General features: G+C 41.2%; 1 protein-coding gene across 2 annotated transcripts; it reads right to left on the bottom strand.

The window, feature by feature from the left end:
- Nucleotides 1-313: 313 nt before the first annotated feature.
- LOC110534649 (uncharacterized) lies at nt 314-16,334 on the bottom strand. 2 transcript variants are annotated; one of them, XM_090187425.1, is made up of 8 exons: nt 15,825-16,334; nt 15,310-15,434; nt 14,993-15,163; nt 10,331-10,495; nt 9,839-9,950; nt 9,502-9,629; nt 1,788-1,899; nt 314-1,557 (listed from the first exon to the last, which is right to left on the bottom strand). In XM_090187425.1, the coding sequence occupies exons 1-8, from the start codon at nt 16,081-16,083 to the stop codon at nt 662-664; spliced, it is 1,968 nt and encodes a 655-aa protein (XP_090043551.1). In that variant the 5' UTR covers nt 16,084-16,334; the 3' UTR covers nt 314-661. The 2 variants fall into 2 exon arrangements, with proteins under 2 accessions (XP_090043551.1, XP_090043552.1); XM_090187426.1 differs by having other exon boundaries at nt 15,310-15,429; nt 15,825-16,289.
- Between the last annotated feature and the right edge of the window lie 5,257 nt (nt 16,335-21,591).

Here is a 21,591-nt window from a genome sequence, read left to right on the forward strand (position 1 = left end):
TCTGTCAGTGTGCATTGTGCCCGGCCCGCCACAGGAGTTGCTAGTGCGCGATGGGACAAGAACATCCCTGCCGGCCAAACCCTCCCCTAACCCGGATGACGCTGGGCCAGTTGTGCGCCACCCCATGGGTCTCCCGGTCACGGCCGCATGCGACAGAGCCTGGACTCGAACCAGGATCTCACAGCTAGCACTACACCACTCAGGAGGCCTATTTTTAAAGTTTTGATTCAAGAATTAAGTAAACGTTTTGGTTCGACAGTAATAAATAAAACTCAGTCCCTGTAATGACATAAACAAAAGACTAGTCAGTTAGTACAGAGTCAGTTTTGTATTTAATTTAAACTAAATGGTCATATAGTCAACTGTGAACTACATTACTTTTATTGCACAAAACGATAAATGATAACATTAATTTGAATACTTTGGAAAAGGTTCAACATTACATTACACACAGCTTCACTACTTCACGTCAAGTATACATTAATTAAGGCACTGTAATTATCTCACTATAAAGCAGTATCAACCTAAAGGGACAAAGCATTTTTACAGACACCATCACCATAATCATCTACTCTGCCTCATCATCCTCAGTTCACATCATCCACTTTCCTATACATCTAAATCCAACAGAATTCATTACAATCTAACTAGTTCTATATTTTCAGTGCATACAGGCAAACTGCCTCTCTCCCATGTGGACCTTCAGGTGCCTCTTCAAGTGGTGCTGGTGGGAGAACCTCTTCTCACACTGGGGGCAGCTGTATGGTTTCTCCCCTGTGTGGACCCTCTGGTGCCTTTTCAGCTTGGAGGAGTGGGAGAAACTCGCCCGACACAGGTGGCACCCGAAAGGTTTCTCCCCTGTGTGCATCCTCTGGTGGATTTCCACCTGTTTGGGGAAGCTGAAGGCTTTCCCACAGAATGAACATGGGAAGCGCTTCTCTTTGCCACCAGATCTGCTGATAGCGTTACTACTACTGTCATTTGTCAATAGGCTTGTGTAGCCATTTAGTGTTGAGGCACTGGCATTGTCTGAGGTCTGGTTTAACATAGGGAGAGTGTGTGGAGGATGAAAGCCAGGGAGTGTCTGTGTTGTGGCAGGGTCCATGTTCCAATTGATAGATCCTATAGAAGGCAGGCTGAAGGCAGCACCTGTTAAGGGGTTAACCTGAGGCGCAATCAGTCTTTTTGAATCACAACTATAGGAGCAGGATGGAGCATCGCTAGCAGAGTCTGTATCTGTTCTCTCCAGCTGCATACGGACACCTCCCCATCCCCGCAGACCAAATCTAAGTCTCGCCTTCATCTCAGCCAGTCTGTTGTCATGGAGAATGAGTTCGGATGTTGTTTTGTGTTCGACTGTCTGTTTCTGGTAGTGGTCAACAATGTTGTTCACCAGCCCAGAGTTGAGGACGCTGTCCCATCCACTGACCTCCACTATGTCACCTCTGGTTCTGGCTTGCTCAGTGATGTTGTCCCCTGGGTCCTTGCCTGCACCAGTCTGGGTCTGGGAATCCGAGATGCCTCCCCAGTCTCCTGTGTTAGCCTTCAGCCATCCACCTGCAGGAAGAGGTTAGAAAATATACTTTACAAACATGGCAGAGAAAACTCTACATATGAAGTATTTTGTCAATTACCTGGTGAAGTTAATACATTATAATGTTTGTGTTTTTTGTATGTAAAAATAAGTTGTTTAATTTTATGAATGAAGAGAAAAGTATAGACAGGTGCATCATTATTCCCATTGAAAATATATTACTGTATGTAGGCTATATGCATTTCTCCCTTACTTTTCTCCCCCATCTTTAGTCCACTCAGCAGATTAATGCTCTCTGGTCTGTCTTCTACTGTCTCCTCTTTGACCAACAACAGATCAGGCTTCCCATCCTCCATGTCTACTGACTGTAAGAGATACAGAGTGAGAGGATGTTGGATCAAGAAAGCTGATATGAGCACCTGCTATTGAGCATCTTCTGATTGGGCAATGAAGGGTTGCCATGAGTACTATGCAAATGTTAGTTGATTTGATTACTAGACACTCTTTAATGGTTTGATCATTCAAAGGCATGTTCCCACACTTAAGACAAAATCAATCAAGACCTTTGAATCTAATTTTATTGGTCACGTACACATATTTTGCAGATGGTATCGCAGGTGCAGCGAAATGCTTATGTTTTTAGCTTCAAGAGTACCTAACAATACAAAACAATTCACAGAATAACAATATTTAAGAAGAATCAGAACGCGTAATGTCAGAGTCCGGAAAACAGTGTGATGGTTTGGGGATGCTTTGCTGCCTCAGGACCTGGACGACTTGCCTTAATAGAAAGGAACCATGAGTTCTGCTCTGTATCAGATAATTCTACAGGAGAATGTCAGGCCATCCATCTTTGAGCTGACGCTGAAGCACAGCTTGGTCATGCAGCAAGACAATAATCCAAAACAAACAATCAAGTCTACATGAAAATGGTTAAAAAGCAACAAATGTGAAGTTTTCTAAAGGCCTAGTCAAAGACCAGACCTAATCCCAATTTGGATGTTGTGGCCAGACTTGAAACAAGCATTTAATGTTTGAAAACCAACAAATGTCGCTGAGTTAAAGCCGTTCTGCATGCAAAAGTGGGCGAAAATCCCTCCACAGCGACATGAGAGACTGATCAACAATTACAGGAACCATTTGGTTGCAGTCATTGCAGCTAAAGGTGGCACACCCAGTTATTGAGTATAAGGGGGCAATTACTTTTTAACACAGTGGAATTGGGTGTTGCATAACTTTGTTAATTAAATAAAATATATATTTTGGGGGATTATTTGTAAACTCAGGTTCCCATTATCTGATATTAGGTTTTGGTTGAAGATCTGATGACATTCAGTATCAAAAATATGTGGAAATAGAGAAAATCCTAAAGGAGGCACATACTTTTTCACTTTTTCTAATAAAATGACAACAGATTTTTTTTGTTAATTAAAAATATCACAACGTCCCTTGTTTCATGAGCCGTTATAAAAGTTCTCAGAAATGTTCCATACACACAAAATCCTGCTTCTTCACCTGCGGGATCGTCTGAGCCACCCAGACAGCTGATGAAACTGGGGGTTTGCACAACCGAAGAATTTCTACACAAACTGTCAGAAACCACAAACTGTCAGAAACTGTCTCGTTGCCCTCACCAGGGTCTTGACATGCCTGCAGTTCGTCGTTGTAACCGACTTCAGTGGGCAAATGTTCACCTTAGATGGCCACTGGCCCGCTGGGGAAGTGTGCTCTTCACGGATGAATTCCGGTTTCAACTGCACCGGGCAGGTGGCAGACAGTTTGGCGTCTTGCGGGCGAGCGATTTGCTGACGTCAACGTTGTGAACAGAACGCCCCGTGGTGGTGGAGTTATGGTATGGGGAGGCATAAGCTATAGATAACGAACACAATTGCATTTTGAATGCACAAAGATACTGTAACGACATCCTGAGTCCCATTGTTGTGCCACTCATCCGCCACCATCACCTCATGTTTCAGCATGATAATGCACAGCCCAATGTCACAAAGATCTGTACACAATTCCTGGAAGCTGAAAATGTCCCAGTTCTTCCATGACCTGCATACTCACCAGACACCATTGAGCATGTTTGGGATGCTCTGGATGACGAGTATGACCGCGTGTTCCAGTTCCCGCCGATATCAAGCAACTTTGCACAGCCATTGAAAAGGAGTGGGACATTCCACAGGCCACCATCAACAGCCTGATCAACTCTATGCGAAGGAGATGTGTCGCGCTGCATGAGGCAAATGGTAGTCACCAGATATTGGCTGGGTTTCTGATCCACTCCTCTACCTTTTTTTAAGGTGTCTGTGACCAACAGATGCATATCTGTATTCCTAGTCATGTGAAATCCATAGATTATGACCTAATTAATTAATTTAAATTGACTGATTTCCTTAATATGAACTGTAACTCAGTAAAATCGTTGAAATTGTTGCATTTTGCATTTATATTTTTGTTTAGTATATGATCCGTTATTGATGTCACTTGTTAAATACACTTCAAACAGTGTAGATGAAGGTGAGGAGACAGGCCTGTTCACCCTTCTACCATCCAGACGGTGGAGACAGTACTGGTGCATCAAAGCTGGAACAGAGAGAATGAACAACAGCTTCCATCTCCAGGCCATCAGACTATTAAATAGTCACCACTAGCTGGCTTCCGCCCAGTATCCTGCCCTGAACTTTAGTCACTGTTAATAGCCGGCCACCACCTCGTACTCTACCCTTCACCTTCGACTGCTGCCCTATGTACATAGCCACTGAACACGCGTCACTTTAATAATGTTTACATACTGTTTTACCCACTTCATATGTATATACTGTATTCTAGTCAAGGCTCATCCTATATAACTACTGCTGTACAGACTTTTTCTATTCATATGCTGTCCATAATGTCTATAGACATATTTATAGATGCACAAACACACTAAGTATAGAAAACATTAGGAACACCTTCCTAATATTGAGTTGCAACCCTCCATTTTGCCCTCAGAACAGCCTCAATTTGTCAGGGTATGGAATGTCAGGGTGTCGAAAGCGTTCCACAGGGATGCTAGCCCATGTTGACTACAAGGCTTCCCACAGTTGTGTCAAGTTGGCTGGATTCTTTTTAAGTCTTTATAAATCTATATTTTTTATTTATATATTTTTTTATTAACCCCGCCTACAGCTTACACACGATGTCACCAGTACTGGCATTTCATTGCAAGTTTATCCTTGGTGGGATGACGTATAGGCACTTCCTGTCTTGGGGTGCACCCAGGAAATTATGAAAGTGAAAAAAATGGACGATGATTTCAAGATTTGCTGCTATCGAATACAGATCGCCCCGTGATCAATTTGAACGATTATTAACGTTTATTAATACCTAAAGTTGGTTTACAAAAGTAGTTTCAAGTGATTTGTAAAAGTTTATAGGCAACTTTTTTAATTTTAAAAAGTGACGTTGCGTCTTGTAAAGGTGAATTTTCCTTGGATCAGACGGCCTTCATAAATTGACATTTTGGGTATACAATGACGGATTTAATCGGGAAAAAGACCCAATTGTGATGTTTATGGGACATATAGGAGTGCCAACAAAGAAGCTCGTCAAAGGTAATGAATGTTTTATATTTTATTTCTGCGTTTTGTGTAGCGCCGGCTACCGCTAAATCTTTTGTTTAGGTCTCGTTCAGGTATTTCGGGGGGTGCATGCTATCAGATAATAGCTTCTCATGCTTTCGCCGAAAAGCATTTTACAAATCTGACATGTTGGCTAGATTCACAACGAGTGTAGCTTTAATTTAGTACCTTGTATGTGTGTTTTAATGAAAGTTTGAGTTTTATCGAGTACTACAGGTGGCGCTCTGAAATTTCCGCAGATTTTGGATCCTGTACAGGAACAACAATACGTAAGAGGTTAATAATCTACTGCAGAACCATTTGGGGTTTAAGTATAATTTATGTATGAGTGATGCTTTTAGTGAGAGGTTTAAAGCTTTAATATTTAATAATTTTAGCCCCCCAAACTCATATTCATTATATAAATAGCCACATTTTATTTGGTCTGGCTTAGCCTTCCAAATCAAATGAAATATTTTTTGCTCATGTGATTTAAAAAATGAGTCATCTGGAGTAGGCAGTGCCATTAGTAAGTAAGTAAACTGTGATAGGACCAAAGAGTTAATCAATGTGATTTTTCCATAGAGTATTTACCTCTCCATGGTTGCAGAATCGTATCTATTTTTGCTAACTTTCTATTGAAATGAATTGTGGTAAATTCAACTATATTTTTTAGATGTGAAAACCAAGTATGTCTACTTCACCATCCGCCCATTTTATTGGTAAACTACATGGTAGTGTAAACACTATGTTTTTTTTTACGATCCAATACATAATATGTGCACTTGTCGTAATTAGGTTTTAATCCAGAGAGGCTAGAAAAGTGATCAAGACCTTCAATGAGACTGTGCAGGGATCCAGATTGTGTACTTAAGACAAAACTAGAATCATCGGCATACATTGACACTTTTGTTTTTATCCCCTGGATTTCTAACCCCCTGTTCTTGTTGGGTCTAATTTTAATAGCTAGCATTTCAATGGCCATAATAAATAGATATGGAGACAACGGACAGCCTTGTTTTTAAAAAGCTAAATATTTTCTGAGAAGTAACCATTATTTACTATTTTACATCTGGGGTTGCTGTACATAACTTTAACCCATTGTATAAGAGATTCACCAAAATTAAAGTAATCCAGGCATTTATATATAAATTGTAGTCGTACTTTATAAAACGTCTTTTCAAAATCTGCTATGAAGATCATACCTGGTATCTTCGATGTTTCATAATGTTCAAGTAATTGTCGTATATTATCTCCAATATATCGTCCATGTAAAAAACCTGTCTGATCAGGTTGAATAATATCTGGTAAAATCTTTTTTTTTAAACACAAGGCCAAATCTACACTGGAGTTGCTTACCAAGAAGACAGTGAGTTTTCTTGAGTGACCGAGTTACAGTTTTGACTTAAATCGACTTGAGAATCTATGGCAAGACCTACAAATGATGAACAAGCAATTTGATAGAACTTGATGAAGTTTGAAAATAATATGCAGGTTTAGAAAGCTCTTGGAGACGTACCCAGAAAGATTCACAGCTGTAATTGCCGCCAACAGTGTTTCTACAAAGTATTGACTCGGGTGTGAATACTTACATAAATTATACATTTCTGTACTTAATTTTCAATAAAATTTCAATAAACCTGTTTTCACTTTGTCATTATGGGGTTTTGTGTGTAGATGGGTGATAAAATGTTTTTAATCCATTTTTAATTCAGCTGTAACACAACACCATGTGGAATAAGTCAAGGGGTATGAATACTTTCTGAAGGCACTGTAATCTAATCCAATGAGAAGGGACTGGAACCGGTACAGTAGCAGTGTATACTCTGAAGGGTGCCTAGATAAGGAAAGGGAGGGTCTGGTCATAGATGAGGTGACTGTGAAAGTGGAGGGCGATGCTCTTCTGACATGGAATTCAGATGAGACTCTAGATAACCATTTTCAGGTCTTGCCATAGATTCTCAAGTAGATGTAAGTCAAAACTGTAACTCAGCCACTCAGGAAAATTCACTGTCTTCTTGGTAAGCAACTCCAGTGTATATTTGGCCTTGTGTTTTAGGTTACTGTCCTGCAAAGGTGAATCCTCCCAGTGTCTGGTCGAAAGCAGACTGAACCAGGTTTTCCTCTAGGATTTTGTTTAGCTCCATTCCGTTTCATTTTTATCCTGAAAAACACTGCAATAATTAATTAACGATTACAAGCATACCCATAACCACCTTTATGCTTGAAAATGTGGAGAGTTGTAATCAGTAATGTCTTGTATTGGATTTGCCCCAAACATAACACTTTGTATATAGGACAAAAAATGTATTGCGTTGCCACATTTCTTGCAGTATTACTTTAGTGTATTGATACACCATCCAAAGTGTAATTAATAACTTCACCATGCTCAAAGGGATATACAATGTCTGCTTTTTTCTTTTTACCCATCTACCAATAGATGCCCTTCTTTGCGAGGCATTGGAAAACCTCCTTGGTCTTTGTGGTTGAATCTAATCTGTGTTTGAAATTCATTTCTCGCCTGAAGGACCCTTGCAGATAATTGTAAAACACTGTTATTGCACACAGAGTGAGTCATTGCAACTTATTATGTAACTTGTTAAGCTCATTTTTACTCCTGAATGTATTTACGGGTGGAATACTTATTGACTAAAAATGTTTCAGCTTTTCATTTTTTTAAAATTAATTTGTCAACATTTCTAAAAACATTTTCACTTTGACATTATGGGGCATCGTGTGTAGGCCAGTGACAAACAAATAAAACATGTAAATTCAGGCTCGAACACAATAAAATGTGAAAAAAGTCAAGAGGTGTGGATACTTTCTGAAGGCATTGTATATGCCTTATATATCACAAAATGTCTGGACACAATGTAGACTACCCAGGAATATTCAACACATCTGTTACTCTAGTAATTCCAAATGCATCTGTGTAACACTCACCACTGCATCCTGTATCAAACGGTCGGCTGGTCCTCATTAAAGTCTCTTTTTGTTACAAAGCTTTTACTACACAAGTTTCCAACTTACCTAACTTCGTTGTTGAAGTATAAAAACATGAGATCCCAAACCCATTTACAGGGTTGGTTAACTCTTGAGGTTCCTCGGATCTCCATTTTTAGTTTTAAATGCACCTCATTCATGGAACCAACTACAAAATACATTACAATTGGATGTTCTGGTCCGTTCGGCAATTCTTACAGAGGAATGTAACTGTTTTTCTTGAACATTTGTGTTGTGCTGTATTTCTTTCTTTTACATTGTATCTGATTTGATTTTGTCCTATTCATTGTATATGCAGGGCTCCCTTGTGAAAGAGACTGGTCTGGTCTCAATGTTTACTCCCTGTTAAAATAAAGGTCAAATCAAAAATATATTTTCTGCTGACAATAATGACAATTGATGTTTGTTTTTAATGCATCGCAGTCTCGATTAAGAGGAATAGTTACTTTCTATGTTATAGAGTGGAATGGTTTTTCTGCAGGTGTATCCTGAGGTAACTCCTTTCTAAAAAACCTCCTCCTGCAGTGCGAACCACCTCTCTCCCGTGTGGATCTTCAGGTGCATCTTCAGCTGCTGCTAGCAGGAGAATCTCTTCTCACACTGGGGTCAGCTGTATTGTTTCTCCTCTGTGTGGACCCTCTGGTGTCTCTTCAGGTTGCCAGCATGGGCAAAGCGCATGTTACACTGGTTACAGCTGAAGGGTTTCTCCCCTGTGTGGACTCTTTGGTGCCTATTCAGACTGGACGATTGGGAGAAAGTGGCCCGGCACAGGTGGCAGCCATATGGTTTCTCCCCCGTGTGCATCCTCTGGTGGATCTCCACCTGTTGGGGGAAACTGAAGGCTTTCGCACAGAAGGAACACGTGAAGCGCTTCTCTATGGCGCTGCCACCTTTACTGATTCTGTCTCTACTACTGTCATTTGTCAATGGGCTTGTGTAGCCATTTAGTGTTGAGGAACTGGCATTGTCTGATGTTTGGTTTAACATAAGGAGAGTGTGAGGAGGATGAAGGCCAGGGAGTGTCTGTGTTGTCACAGGGTCCATGTTCCAGTTGATAGATCCTATAGGAGGCAGGCTGAAGGCAGCACCTGTTAGGGGGTTAACCTGAGGAGTCATCAGTCTCTCTGAATCACAACTATAGGAGCAGGACGGAGCATCGCTAGCTGAGTCTGTGTGTGTTCTCTCCCGCCCCATACCGACACCTTCCCGTCCCTGGAGACCAAAGCAATGCCTCGCCCTGGTCTCAGCCAGTCTGTTGTCATGGAGACTAAGTTCGGTTGTTGTTTTGTGTTCGACGGTCTGTTTCTGGTTAACAGTGTTGTTCCCCAGCCCAGAGTTCAAGACGCTGTCCCATCCACTGACCTCCACTATGTCGCCTCTGGTCCTGGCCTGCTCAGTGATGTTGTCCCTTAGGCCCTTGGCTGCACCGGTCTGGGTCTGGTAATCCAAGATGGTCGCCCAGTCTCCTCTGTTAGCCTCCAGCCAACCACCTGCAGGAAGAGTTTAGAAAATAGACTTTACAAACATGACAGAGAACTCTACATATTACATTTTTTTTGTCAATTACCTGGTAAAGTTCATACATTGTGTGTGTTTTTATATGCAAACATAAGTTGTATTGATTTCATTTGATGTATTGAATGAAGGAAAAAAAATTGGCGGATCACTATTCAATGTGCTATATGTATTTCTCCCTTACCTTGCTCCCCCATCTTTAGTCCACTCAGCAGATCAATGCTCTCTGGTCCGTCTTCTATTGTCTCCTCTTTGACCAGCAGCAGATCAGGCTTCCCATCCTCCATGTCTACTGACTGTAAGAGATACAGAGTGAGAGGATGTTGGATCAAGAAATCTGATATGAGCACCCTACTATGGGGATTGCTATGAGTACTATGCAAACATGATAGTTGATTTGATCACTTGATACTATTTAATGATTTGATCATTCAAAAGGCATGGTTCCACACAAAATGAATCAAGACCTGGGCCCGTATCCACAAAGAGTATCGGAGTAGAAGTGCTGATCGAAGATCAGGTCCCCACTTGTCTACATTGTCATTCATTATAATCTAAAAAGAAAAACTGATCCTAGATCAACACTCCTACTCTGAGAGGCTTTGTAGATACGGGCCCAGGTCTTGATTCATTTTGTGTGGAACCATGCCTTAGTAGTAGTTTACAGTGGACTCACCTCAGTGAGACTGTGTGTGGTCCTGTGCTGCTCAGCTGGTTCCTCTGTGGGTTGAGGACGAGGTGTAGTCTGGTTTTCCTCCATGACCATGGTCCCCTCAGGGTTCCTCAGACCCTCCTCACACCCCTCCTCTTTCACCAGCAGCATCTCTGGACCCTCCTCCTCCTGGAAGAGGCAGGTGATACAGACATACACTCCCTCAGGTATGTACACACAGATAATAAACACACTTTCAACATGGAGTGTTTACCCATCCCCACTACGTTTGAGTCCAATACTGTAGTTACAGAATGACTTAATTGTTGTTAAGCCCATCATGGTGGACATGAATATGATGTTGTTGGTAAATATTAGTCGCCTATGATAAGTCAAAAGAAGTCATCAGCCAAACCCAACTAAACTATACAAAAATATAAACGCAACACTCAACATTTTCAAAGATTTTGCCGTTCATATAAGGAAATCAATCAACTGAAATAAATTAACTAGGCCCCAATCTATTGATTTCAAATGACTGGGCAGGGGTGCAGCCATGGGTGGGCCTTGGAGGGCATAGGCCCACCCACTTGGCAGCCAGGCCCAGCCAATCATAATGAGTTTTTCCCAACAAAAGGGTTTTATTACAGACAGAAATACTCCTAGGCTGACGTGGTCTATAGCTGTGAGGCTGATTAGATGTACTACCAAATTCTCTAAAACGAAGTTGGAGGCAGTTTATGGTAGAGAAATTAACTTTAGATTCTCTGGCCTAAGCTCTGGTGGACATTCCTGCAGTCAGCATGCCATTTGCACACTCACTAAAAATTTGAGACATCTGTGGTATTATGTTGTGACAAAACTGCACATTTTAAAGTGGCCTTTTATTGCCCCCAGCACAAGTTGCACCTGTGTAATGATTACACTGTTTAATCAACTTCTTGATTTGCCACACCTGTCAGGTGGATGGATTATCTTGGCTAAATATAAATGCTCACTAATAGGGGTGTAAACAGATTTGTGCATATAGAAATGAAACATAGGACCAACACTTTACATGTAGAGTTTATATTTTTGTTCAGTGTGTTTTGACGTGTACAGTAGGTGTTTGTTCGTGTGTGGGTTTTTGTAGGTATATTTAGTAAGTCTATAATGGTTATAAAGCACTGTTGGGTGTATGCAGAATAGGGTGAGATCGGATGTGATGTGTACTAAAGAAAGTCTCAATGAAAGTCTTAAAATGGGACTTTTTATTCTGTTTTTATTAAACATAAACAAGTTTGAAAGCTGCAATATGTAACTTTTTGGGCAACCTGACAAAATGCACATAGAAATGTGAGTTATAGGTCTGTCTATAAGTCTAAGAAGTAGTAGATATGTTCTATATGAACTTTTTCTATGCTTCCCCTTTTTAAGTTTCATCTTTGCATCTTTTACACCAGCTTTAAAAAGCTGAAAATACAACATTTTTGGTTATGGAAAACATATTTCACAGCGGTTTAGATGGTACAATGATTCTCTACACAATGTCTACTTGCTTTGTCACAAACTATTAGAATTTTAGCAACCAGGAAATGGAAGAGTGATTTCTGCATTTTGCATCTTTAAATACACCATATGAAAACCATACATACAAAAAATCTGCATGAACTTGATCAACTGCATTAATTTTCTTATTAAAAGTGTCTTAGAAAATAATTAAGTAGTTGAATGGAAGTGATGAAAATAGGCACTTGTGAACATCATATAGCTTACACAGTACAAACACAATATGTAAGTGTATTTTCAGGCTTATATATGCCTTATAAAGTGCCTGGTGAAGTCTACCCACCTCTTGCATTGTATACATACAGTATTAAATTGAACGTTTTTCCTACTGATCTACACAATCTACTCCACATTTTCAAAGTGAAAGAAAGATTATAGAACATAGTGTGGCAGCATTATGTTATGGGTATGCTTGTCACCGGCAGGGACTGGAGACTTTGTCAGGATCAAAAGAAATATGAAAGGAGCAAAGCCCAGGTAAAAGGCTAGAGGAAATCCCCCATCAGTCTTCTGAAAACCTAACTCTGGGATAGTGTTTTATTGTTCAGCAGGACAATTATACACATTTAATGCCAAAGACACAGCAGAATAGCTTTCCAAGAGGTGTTGAGTATTCCTGAGTAGTCCAGTCTCAGTCCTGAACTAATTTGCTTGAAATTCAGAGACAAGGTTTGAATATTGCTCACCGTCAATGATTCCCAACCAAATTTACTGACCTTGAGCAATTTTGACCAAGAGTTGTGCAATTTTGGTTCCTAAGAGTTGTGCAAAGTTGGTAGAATCTTATTCAAAATGATTCACAGCTGTACTGGCTGCCAAAAGTGCTTCCACCAAGTATTAACTCTGGGTTGTGAAGACATACGCAATCAAGACATGGTCGTTTATCAATTTTTTATACATTTGGAAAATTATCTATAATTTTTATTTCACTTTGAAAATGTGGAGTAGGTTGTGTAGATGGGTAGGAAAGAAACTCATGTAATCCCTTTTTAGATTTAATTTGAAGACAGCAAAATGGGAAGACAAGGGATGTGCAAGGGATGTGTAGACTTTCACTAGCAACTGTATATCCCACAATGTCTGGATGCAATATTCCACCCAGGAATATTCAACACTGAAATCTGTTATACTCAGTTCAGATACATAAGATGAGACAGTCTTAAGGAGCTAGCTAGCTATTTTGCTACACATAGCTAGCCTATCTGACAAGTTATTATGGCCTCGATTCTGACCCAATTTAAGAGTGCGTAAATGGAACATAATTCACTTTTAATGCGCTTTTCTCTTTATGCGTATTCTGACCTTGAACCTAAACATTAGAACAGCATGCCATTCACCCACTATTTGTTTGAGGTGAAGCTCGAATAAATGAAGGTGTGAAGGAGCTGTATCTAGATACGCAGTATTCTGACCTTGACTTAATTCCCCCAACTTTACGCGCGAGGAAACCATGCACAAGGTCAAGCCAACCTGCCATATTCCAAGTGGAAAAAGTATCTACTTCATTTTTTCTGATAGAAATAACAATTTTCCATGCACTGTAATTTATAAGAGCTATTGGTAAGAGCTAGGTCAATGAGTAATCCGTTTGGAGAAGGGGATTGTAAATACACATGGCAATTGTTTTAGATTATTTTTCCTTATGATCCCCGGAGGAAAATGTGAAACCAGCCATATGGAAGCAAACCAAAAATCATATCAACATGACATGTATTGAGGGCCCTTTCCCACAGTGAAATAAGATGTAAATAGCACCGCCGTTATTCTTAATTTTAATTGTGTGCCCTCATAATTTGCGTTTCTGGTGCATGTATTTCATGACGCTCACTTGCTACAAGTGGCAACTTTGTTGCATCATGTCATTGTCGAGGCACCATTACCGTGGAAACGGTCTCAACTGCACATCTCGTCTTCTTGATTTGAATGCCTCCTCTTTAGTCAGCTGTTGTACAACATAACATTCGGAAACTAGCTAGTTTTATCTTGTCTCATGTCGGCTGTTGCATCTGAACTGGGCTTAACTCTCGTTATTCCAAATGCATCTGTAGATCGTTTGTACTGACAACAATAAAAATTAATCGTAGTCTTTAATGCAGGGTTTGATCTAAGCTATCCAGTGGAATGATTTTTCTGCTGGTGTATATTGAGGTATCTCCTCTCTGAGAACCTCTTCCCGCAGTGTGTACAGGCGAACGGCTTCTCTCCTGTGTGGACCTTCAGGTGCATCTTCAGATGGTCCTGGCGGGAGAACTTCTTCTCACACTGGGGGCAGCTGTAGGGTTTCACCCCTGTGTGGACCCTCTGATGCCTCTTCAGGCCACGAGCCTGGGCGAAGCGCATTTGACACTGGGTACAGCTGAAGGACTTCCCCCCTGTGTGGACCCTCTGGTGGATCTCCACCTTCTGGGGGCAGTTGAAGCCTTTGTTACAGAACATGCAGAAGAACCGTTTCTCTTTACTATTGCCTGATGTGGCTCCCCCTCCCTGAGACTGGGCTATAGCCCTGTGGTTTGAGTTCAATACCTGATCAAAAAGGATGCGGCCATGTGAATTGGAAGGTACCATCGATGTGGACACTGAGTCGCGATCCCTGAACGCGTGCAAGGGGGAGTGGGTCGCAACATTTATTTTTGTCTCCAAAAAGTCCCTGGTGTTGCCCTGAGAGTGTCCTTCTCCTAAGTGAGTCTTGTTTGCATTCCATGTCAGAGGAGCGTCGCCCTCCATTTTCACAGTCACCTCATCTAGGACTATAACCTCCCCTTTCTTATCTAGGCAGCCTTCAGAGTCTAGACTACTACTGTACTGGTTCCAGTCCCCTCTAGACAGATCAGTCTGTGTCTCTAAACCCAAAGGCATGTTGCCAGGGTCCATCTCTGTAGTGTAAGAACAAGATGGATCATCACCGCCAGTGTCTAACATGTGACCATAGCCATCCCCACGGGAATGAACCATCCTCTGGCTCTGGTGAAATACCGGTAAATACTCTGAGCCTGAAGCAGGAGGACAGCCCAGTGGCCCCTGCCCCAGTCTCTCTGTGTCTGATATGTGGTCAGATCCTCTGTGTAAGAGCCTTTGTGTTACAGTTAAAGGCTTGGTGTCTGTCTCTGATTTGAGGACGGCGTCGGGCCTTCCACTGACCTCCGTGATGCTGCGTTGGGTCCTGGGCTGGGGCGCAGAGGTGGTGGGGTCCTCCATGACTTCATAGGGCGCACCAGCCACTCCAGTCTGGATGTCTCCACTTTGCATTGGGCCCTCTCCTTCAGACATGTGCTGCTTGACCCCAGGACCTGCATCCTCTGCATCTGCAGACTGACACAAGCATTGGATAACATTGTTGTAGGGAAGTCTCACAACATCTCCTATGGCAGAACAATTAGGATGTAAGCAAATTAATAGCTGAGGGGAGCCTTTCTGAAATAAACTGGTCACATTTGATATAACACTATTACACTAACCTCTATCACGATAATGTGCTGGGTTGAGGTTCCACTCTCCTCATCAACAGTATCTGGTTGGTCATCTATCCATGTATTGTGTCCTGCTGGCTTCACAAAGCTCCTGTGGCCTCCAGGGAGCTGTCCTTCACCCGAGAGAGTGATTGGGGTAGAAGAGCTGGTTAGGTTAGCTACTGTCAATGCTATACTGTACACTATTGACAGTTGACAAATGTCTAGAATTGACAAGGATATAAGTTAACAATTTGCATAATTTATTGATAAACTATTTATAAACTGATTATGTTCCATGCATCCTATTGTTTTCATTGAGTAAATAATAGGAATGCAGTAAATCAATTATCTGGTTTTAATATGATATTGTGTCTTCGTGCAATATAGTTAAGTAATGAGGGGAATTACTGCATATTATCCAAAAACGGATCATGACCCAATTCTGGGTAACACATCTGAACACATGTACAGAGGGGAAACGGGCGACAGGCCGCTAAGCCTTGGCCTTCTGCTAAATGTACCTCTTGCCATTCCTCTGTATCGGTCGAGGATCTTGACACTACTGGGACGACTGGCGAGGACGCGCTCCCGTGCCACCTTCAGTTCGAGTAGCTGTAGTTTCCTCCGCAATGCCCGGTTTTCTTTTTGGCTTTGAGACATTTCCAAACGAAACACTGCATAGTCGTCGTCTACGAGTTTACAGATGTCAGCCACGGCTGCATTCGCTAGAACCTCCATAATGGAGGCTATTTCAGTGTGAAAAACCATACAGTCAGCCATTGTTAGCAGCTAGGTAGCTAACGTTACCTAGATAACATCTATCAACCAAGTCCTCAACGCGAATTAAACACTACCTAAGTATGTGATGCTGTGCAGTTAAATGAGTCATAGTTTGAGTTCCAGGGTTTTAATAAACGTCTAAATAACAACAATAAAAACGCTAACGTGATAATTGTTCTTGGTCACTTTACATTTCCGTTTACACTGAAGAGAAATTATGTTATTGGGTGGAGTCATCGCTCATAGGGTGTGGCTAAATGAAAAACGGTACTATCGTTATCTTTTGATCTGAGAGCAGACCTGTTTAGAAATAAGTGTGTTAGCAAGAACAGAGTAGAATAAAATACAATACAATATAATTACTTCATTCAATTTACATCACCTCAGTAAGGTAAATAGTCAACTGTCTTAGAAATGTTTGGGGGCATCTGAAGCTAATTTCCTGTATTTCTACACAATCTAATAAGAATATCATATTTTTCTAAATTTATACATGAATGTGGATGCTACCATCATTACAGATAATTCTGAATGAATTATGATGAATGAGAAAGCTATAGAAATTTCATACACCTCTCCTGTTATTGTAATGGTGAGAGGTTAGTATGTCTTGGGGTATGATATTTGTGCGTCTAACTTTCTCACTAATCATTATTCACGATTCATTCACGATTATCCGTAATCAGTGTAGCATCCACATTAACTTAGAAGGGTTTATAAACATTATATTATTATTTACAATAAAAGTGACTCCAAAATGACACAATATATTATGTACAATTAATTTATATTGACAAAAACATTTCTGTACACAACCAAAACAAACAGCAAATTAATCCAAAAAAATGTGTATAGTCATAAACTTGATTTAGTCATTGCGTGCTATGAATGTGGGACCAAATACTTAACTTTAATACACATAAGTACTTTTGCTCCTCTAAAATGGGGGGACTGTGTAAAAGAAAATGGCTGTAATTTCTAAATGGTTCACCCAATATGGATGAAAATACCCTCAAATTAAAGCTGACATTCTGCACTTTGACTTCATCAAGCCTTGTTTGAGTTCAAGTCCACAATTTGAGTATAGAGCCAAAATAATAAAAAATGCTTTACTGTCCAAAGAATTATGGAGGACACTGGAATTCATATCATAGGCATAATAGTACTGTAGAGCTCTTTTTACTTGCACACAATATATCTGGATCTCCCCGTCCTGCCTCTAGGGGTGCACAACCCATAGGATCTTTGTGAAACATTCATTATTGGTTACAAGTGTGTTAGGCCAAGGCCAGAGTGACAACCAACAGTAAGGCAGACCCCCAGAACTGAGCAGCCCAGCATCTAGGGATAGCCTAAATAGGCAGAGGCATCCCCCCTGATTTGGGCATGTTTTCAATACAGACTCCTTTTGTCGTACAGTATTCCATAAAAGGCATCCATAATTTACAAATGTTGCACAGTATGTCTTTAAACTTGTAATAAATCAAGTGATACATAACTTGACATTTCTGCCATTATTGTGACATTGTGGGAGGATTACCAACCTTCCAATTAAGGGCAATGGATGTCTTAGCCGCTATAAATTCTAGGTTACACAGTTTCTTCTGTTAAGTCTCCAGTGTCAATATTTCCAAACAACAACAAAAAAAGAAAGGAGAAAGGAGAATCTGTAGAAATGCCAGCCTTCACAAGAGCATAACATATGCAAATATGTCCCCTTTTGTGTTTTACATCTCCAGCAGTGGAATTACATTTCTCAGTGCATGATATTCAGTTTAACTGGCATATAGGATGTTCTATGGATGGTCTTAAACTGCAGTAGTTTATGTCTGAAATGATATGAACATGACTGGGCATTCAAATATATCTGAATCCATTCATTATCCTCAATAGTCTCCCAGGTCTTCCTCACATTTCTGTTTTACATGTTTTGCGTCATCGGGAAAAGCCTATATCAACCCTTGAAACAGATTGGAAATCAACTAAGCTTTGACAGCCTTCCTTAAAATATAGTGAACAAAAATAAACACAACATGCAACAATTTCAACGGTTTTAAAGAGTTACGGTTCATAAGGAAATCAGTCCATGAAATTCATTAATTAGGCCATAATCTATGGATTTTACATGACTGAGCAGGGGAGCAAGGGAGGGCATAGACACACCCACTTTCTAGTCAGGCCCAACCACTGGGGAGCCAGGCCCAGCCAATCAGAATTTGTTTTTCCCAGACAAAAGGGCTTTATTACTGACAGAATTACTCCTCAGTTTCATCAGCTGTCCGGGTGGCTGGTCTCAGACGATCCCGCAGGAGAAGAAGCCAAATGTGGAGGTCCTGGGCTGGTGTGGTTACACAGGGTCTGCGGTTGTGAGGCCAGTTGGACATACTGCCAAATTCTCTAAAACAATGTTGAGGCGGCTTATGGTAGAGAAATGAACATTAGATTCTCTGGCAATATTGATAGAATAGCGCCGGAGGGGATGGTTGCCGTTTTATGGGCTCCTAACCAACTGTGCTATTTTGTGTTTTTTTGCGTTGTTTGTAACTTATTTTGTCCATAATATTGCTGCTACCGTCGCTTATGACTGAAAAGAGCTTCTGGATATCAGAACAATGATTACTCACCTCCAACTGGACTCAGATTTTTTTCTTTAATGTGTCCGACGCAAAGGATATACTGCTTCTCTGAGACCAATCCTAAATCCCCGTCATTCATGTGAATAAAATACGGAAATACAGGGGCCGGAGATCGGAGTGCCTTGTGAGAATTAGTTGGCGAGTGGGTAACCTGCCTCTACCATCCATTCTATTGGCCAACGTGCAATCACTGGAAAATAAACTGGATGATCTCCGCTCAAGACTATCCTACCAACTGGACATTAAACTGTAATATCTTATGTTTTACAGAGTTGTGTCTGAACGACGACACAGATAATATACAGTTGACTGGGTTTTCCTTTCCTCTGGCGACGCCATCCCACAGTGACCGTATGTACATATCCCAAACAGAAGCCATGGATTACAGGCAACATCCGCACTGACCTAAAGGCTAGAGCTGCCGCTTTCAAGGAGCGGGACACTAATCCGGACGCTTATAAGAAATCCCGCTATGCCCTCAGACGAACCATCAAACAGGCCATGCGTCAATACAGGACTAAGATTGAATCCTACTACACCGGCTCTGACGCTGGTCAGATGTGACAGGGCTTGCAAACTATTACGGATTACAAAGTGAAACCCAGTCGCGAGCTGCCAAGTGACGCGAGCATACCAGACGAGCTCAACGCCTTTTATGCTCGCTTCGAGGCAAGCAACACTAAAGCATGCATGAGAGCACCAGCTGTTCCAGACGACTGTGTGATCACGCTCTCTCCATAGCCAATGTGAGGAAGACCTTTTAAACGGGTCAACATTCAAAAAGCCGCAGGGTCAGACCTGGCAAGTGTATTCATTGACATTTTCAACCTCTCCCTGACTGAGTCTGTAATACCTACATGTTTCAAGCAGACCACCATAGTCCCTGTGCCCAAGAAAGCTAAGGTAACCTGCCCAAATGATTACCGCCCCATTGCACTCACGTCATTAGCCAATAAGTGCTTTGAGAGGCTGGTCATGGCTCACATCAACACCATCCTCCAGGAAACTCTAGACCCACTCCAATTCGCATACCGCCTCAACAGATCCACAGATGACGCAATCGCACTCCATACTGCTTTTTACCACCTGGACAAAAGGAACACCAATGTAAGAATGTTGTTCATTGACCAAAAGGTTAGCGTTCAACACCAGAGCGCCCACAAAGCTCAGCACCTTGGGACTAAACACCTCCCTCTGCAACTGGATCCTGGACTTCCTGACGGGCAGCACCCAGGTGGCAAGGGTAGGCAACAACACATCTGCAATGCTGATCCTCAACACTGGGGCCCCTCAGGGGTGCGTGCTTAGTCCCCCCCCCCCCCCCTGTACTCCCTGTTCACCCATGACTGCGTGGCCAAGCACAACTCCAACACCCTCATTAAGTTTGCTGACGACACAACAGTGGTAGGCCTGATCACCGACAACGATGAGACAGCCAATAGGGAGGAGGTCAGAGACCTGGCATAGTGCCGGTACCGGTATCCCCTGTATATAGCCTCAGTTGCTACTGTTTGTTGACTTGGCTTTCAAAGACCTTAGAAACGCAGGGTAGGATAGATATAGGTCTGTAGCAATTTGGGTCTAGAGTGTCTCCCCCTTTGAAGAGAGGGATGACCGACGCAGCTTTCCAATCTATGGGAATCTCAGACGTTATGAAAGAGAGGTTGAACAGGCTAGTAATAGGGGTCCAAACCGTTTAGGCTACAAACTGATATGACCCAACTGTAGAAAGGGGAGATAAGTTTTGTTCTACGACCCCCACAAGTTTCACTGGACTTGTCTGAAGGTAACCCGGTACCGGTTAAAAACATTTATGGAAGTAGTTTTGTGCCTGCAAAAAAGGGTTAAATATGTGTACAAAAAAATCATATCTCCTAGATTTAGGACAGACACTTTAAACCTTAAGATGAAAGAGAAGGGATCTTGGTTGCCGTCACAGCTCAAAAGGGTATGTTAAATTAAATAGGGATGCGTGGTGTAAAGTACTTAAGGAAAAATACTTTAAAGTACTACTCAAGTAGTTTTTCTGGGCATCTGTACTTTTTATTTAACTAATTTTACTTCACTACATTCCTTAAGAAAATATTGTACTTTTTACTCCATACATTTTCCTTGACATCCAAAAGTACTCGTTACATTTTGAATGCTTAGCATGACAGGAAAATAGTCAAATTTCTGCACTTATCAAGAGAACATACCTGGTCATCCCTACTGTCTCTAATCTGGCGGACTCACTAAACACACTGTGCCCGCGGCTTTCAGTAAATAAATAAAACAAGAAAATCTTGCCATCTGGTTTGCTTAATATAAGGAATTTGAAATTATTTATACTTGTACTTTTGATACTTAATATATTTTAAACAAAATACTTGTATACTTTTACTTAAGTATCATTTTACTGGGTGACGTTTACTTGAGTCATTTTCTATTAAGGTATCTTTACTTTTACTCAAGTAGAATTGTTGGGTACTTTTTCCACCACTGATTACACATCATATCTCCTATGAGTATCTTTCAAACTGAGAACAGACTTGTTTAGAAAGAACAGTGTGATAGTAAGTAGAGGTCGACCGATTAATCGGAATGACCGAATAATTAGGGCCGATTTCAATTTTTCATAATAATCGGAAATCTGTATTTTTGGACACCGATTTGGCCGATTTTTATTTTTTTAACTAGGCAAGTCAGTTAAGAACACATTCTTATTTTCAATGACGGCCTAGGAACGGTGGGTTAACTGCCTTGTTCAGGGGCAGATTGACAGATTTTTACCTTGTCAGCTCGGGGATTCAATCTTGCAACCTTACAGTTAACTTGTCCAACGCTCTAACCACCTGATTACATTGCACTCCACGAGGAGACTGCCTGTTAC

Source organism: Oncorhynchus mykiss, chromosome 10 (genome assembly GCF_057628025.1).
Source record: "Oncorhynchus mykiss isolate SJ-2025 chromosome 10, ASM5762802v1, whole genome shotgun sequence".
In the NCBI taxonomy this organism is placed as follows: Eukaryota; Metazoa; Chordata; class Actinopteri; order Salmoniformes; family Salmonidae; genus Oncorhynchus; species Oncorhynchus mykiss.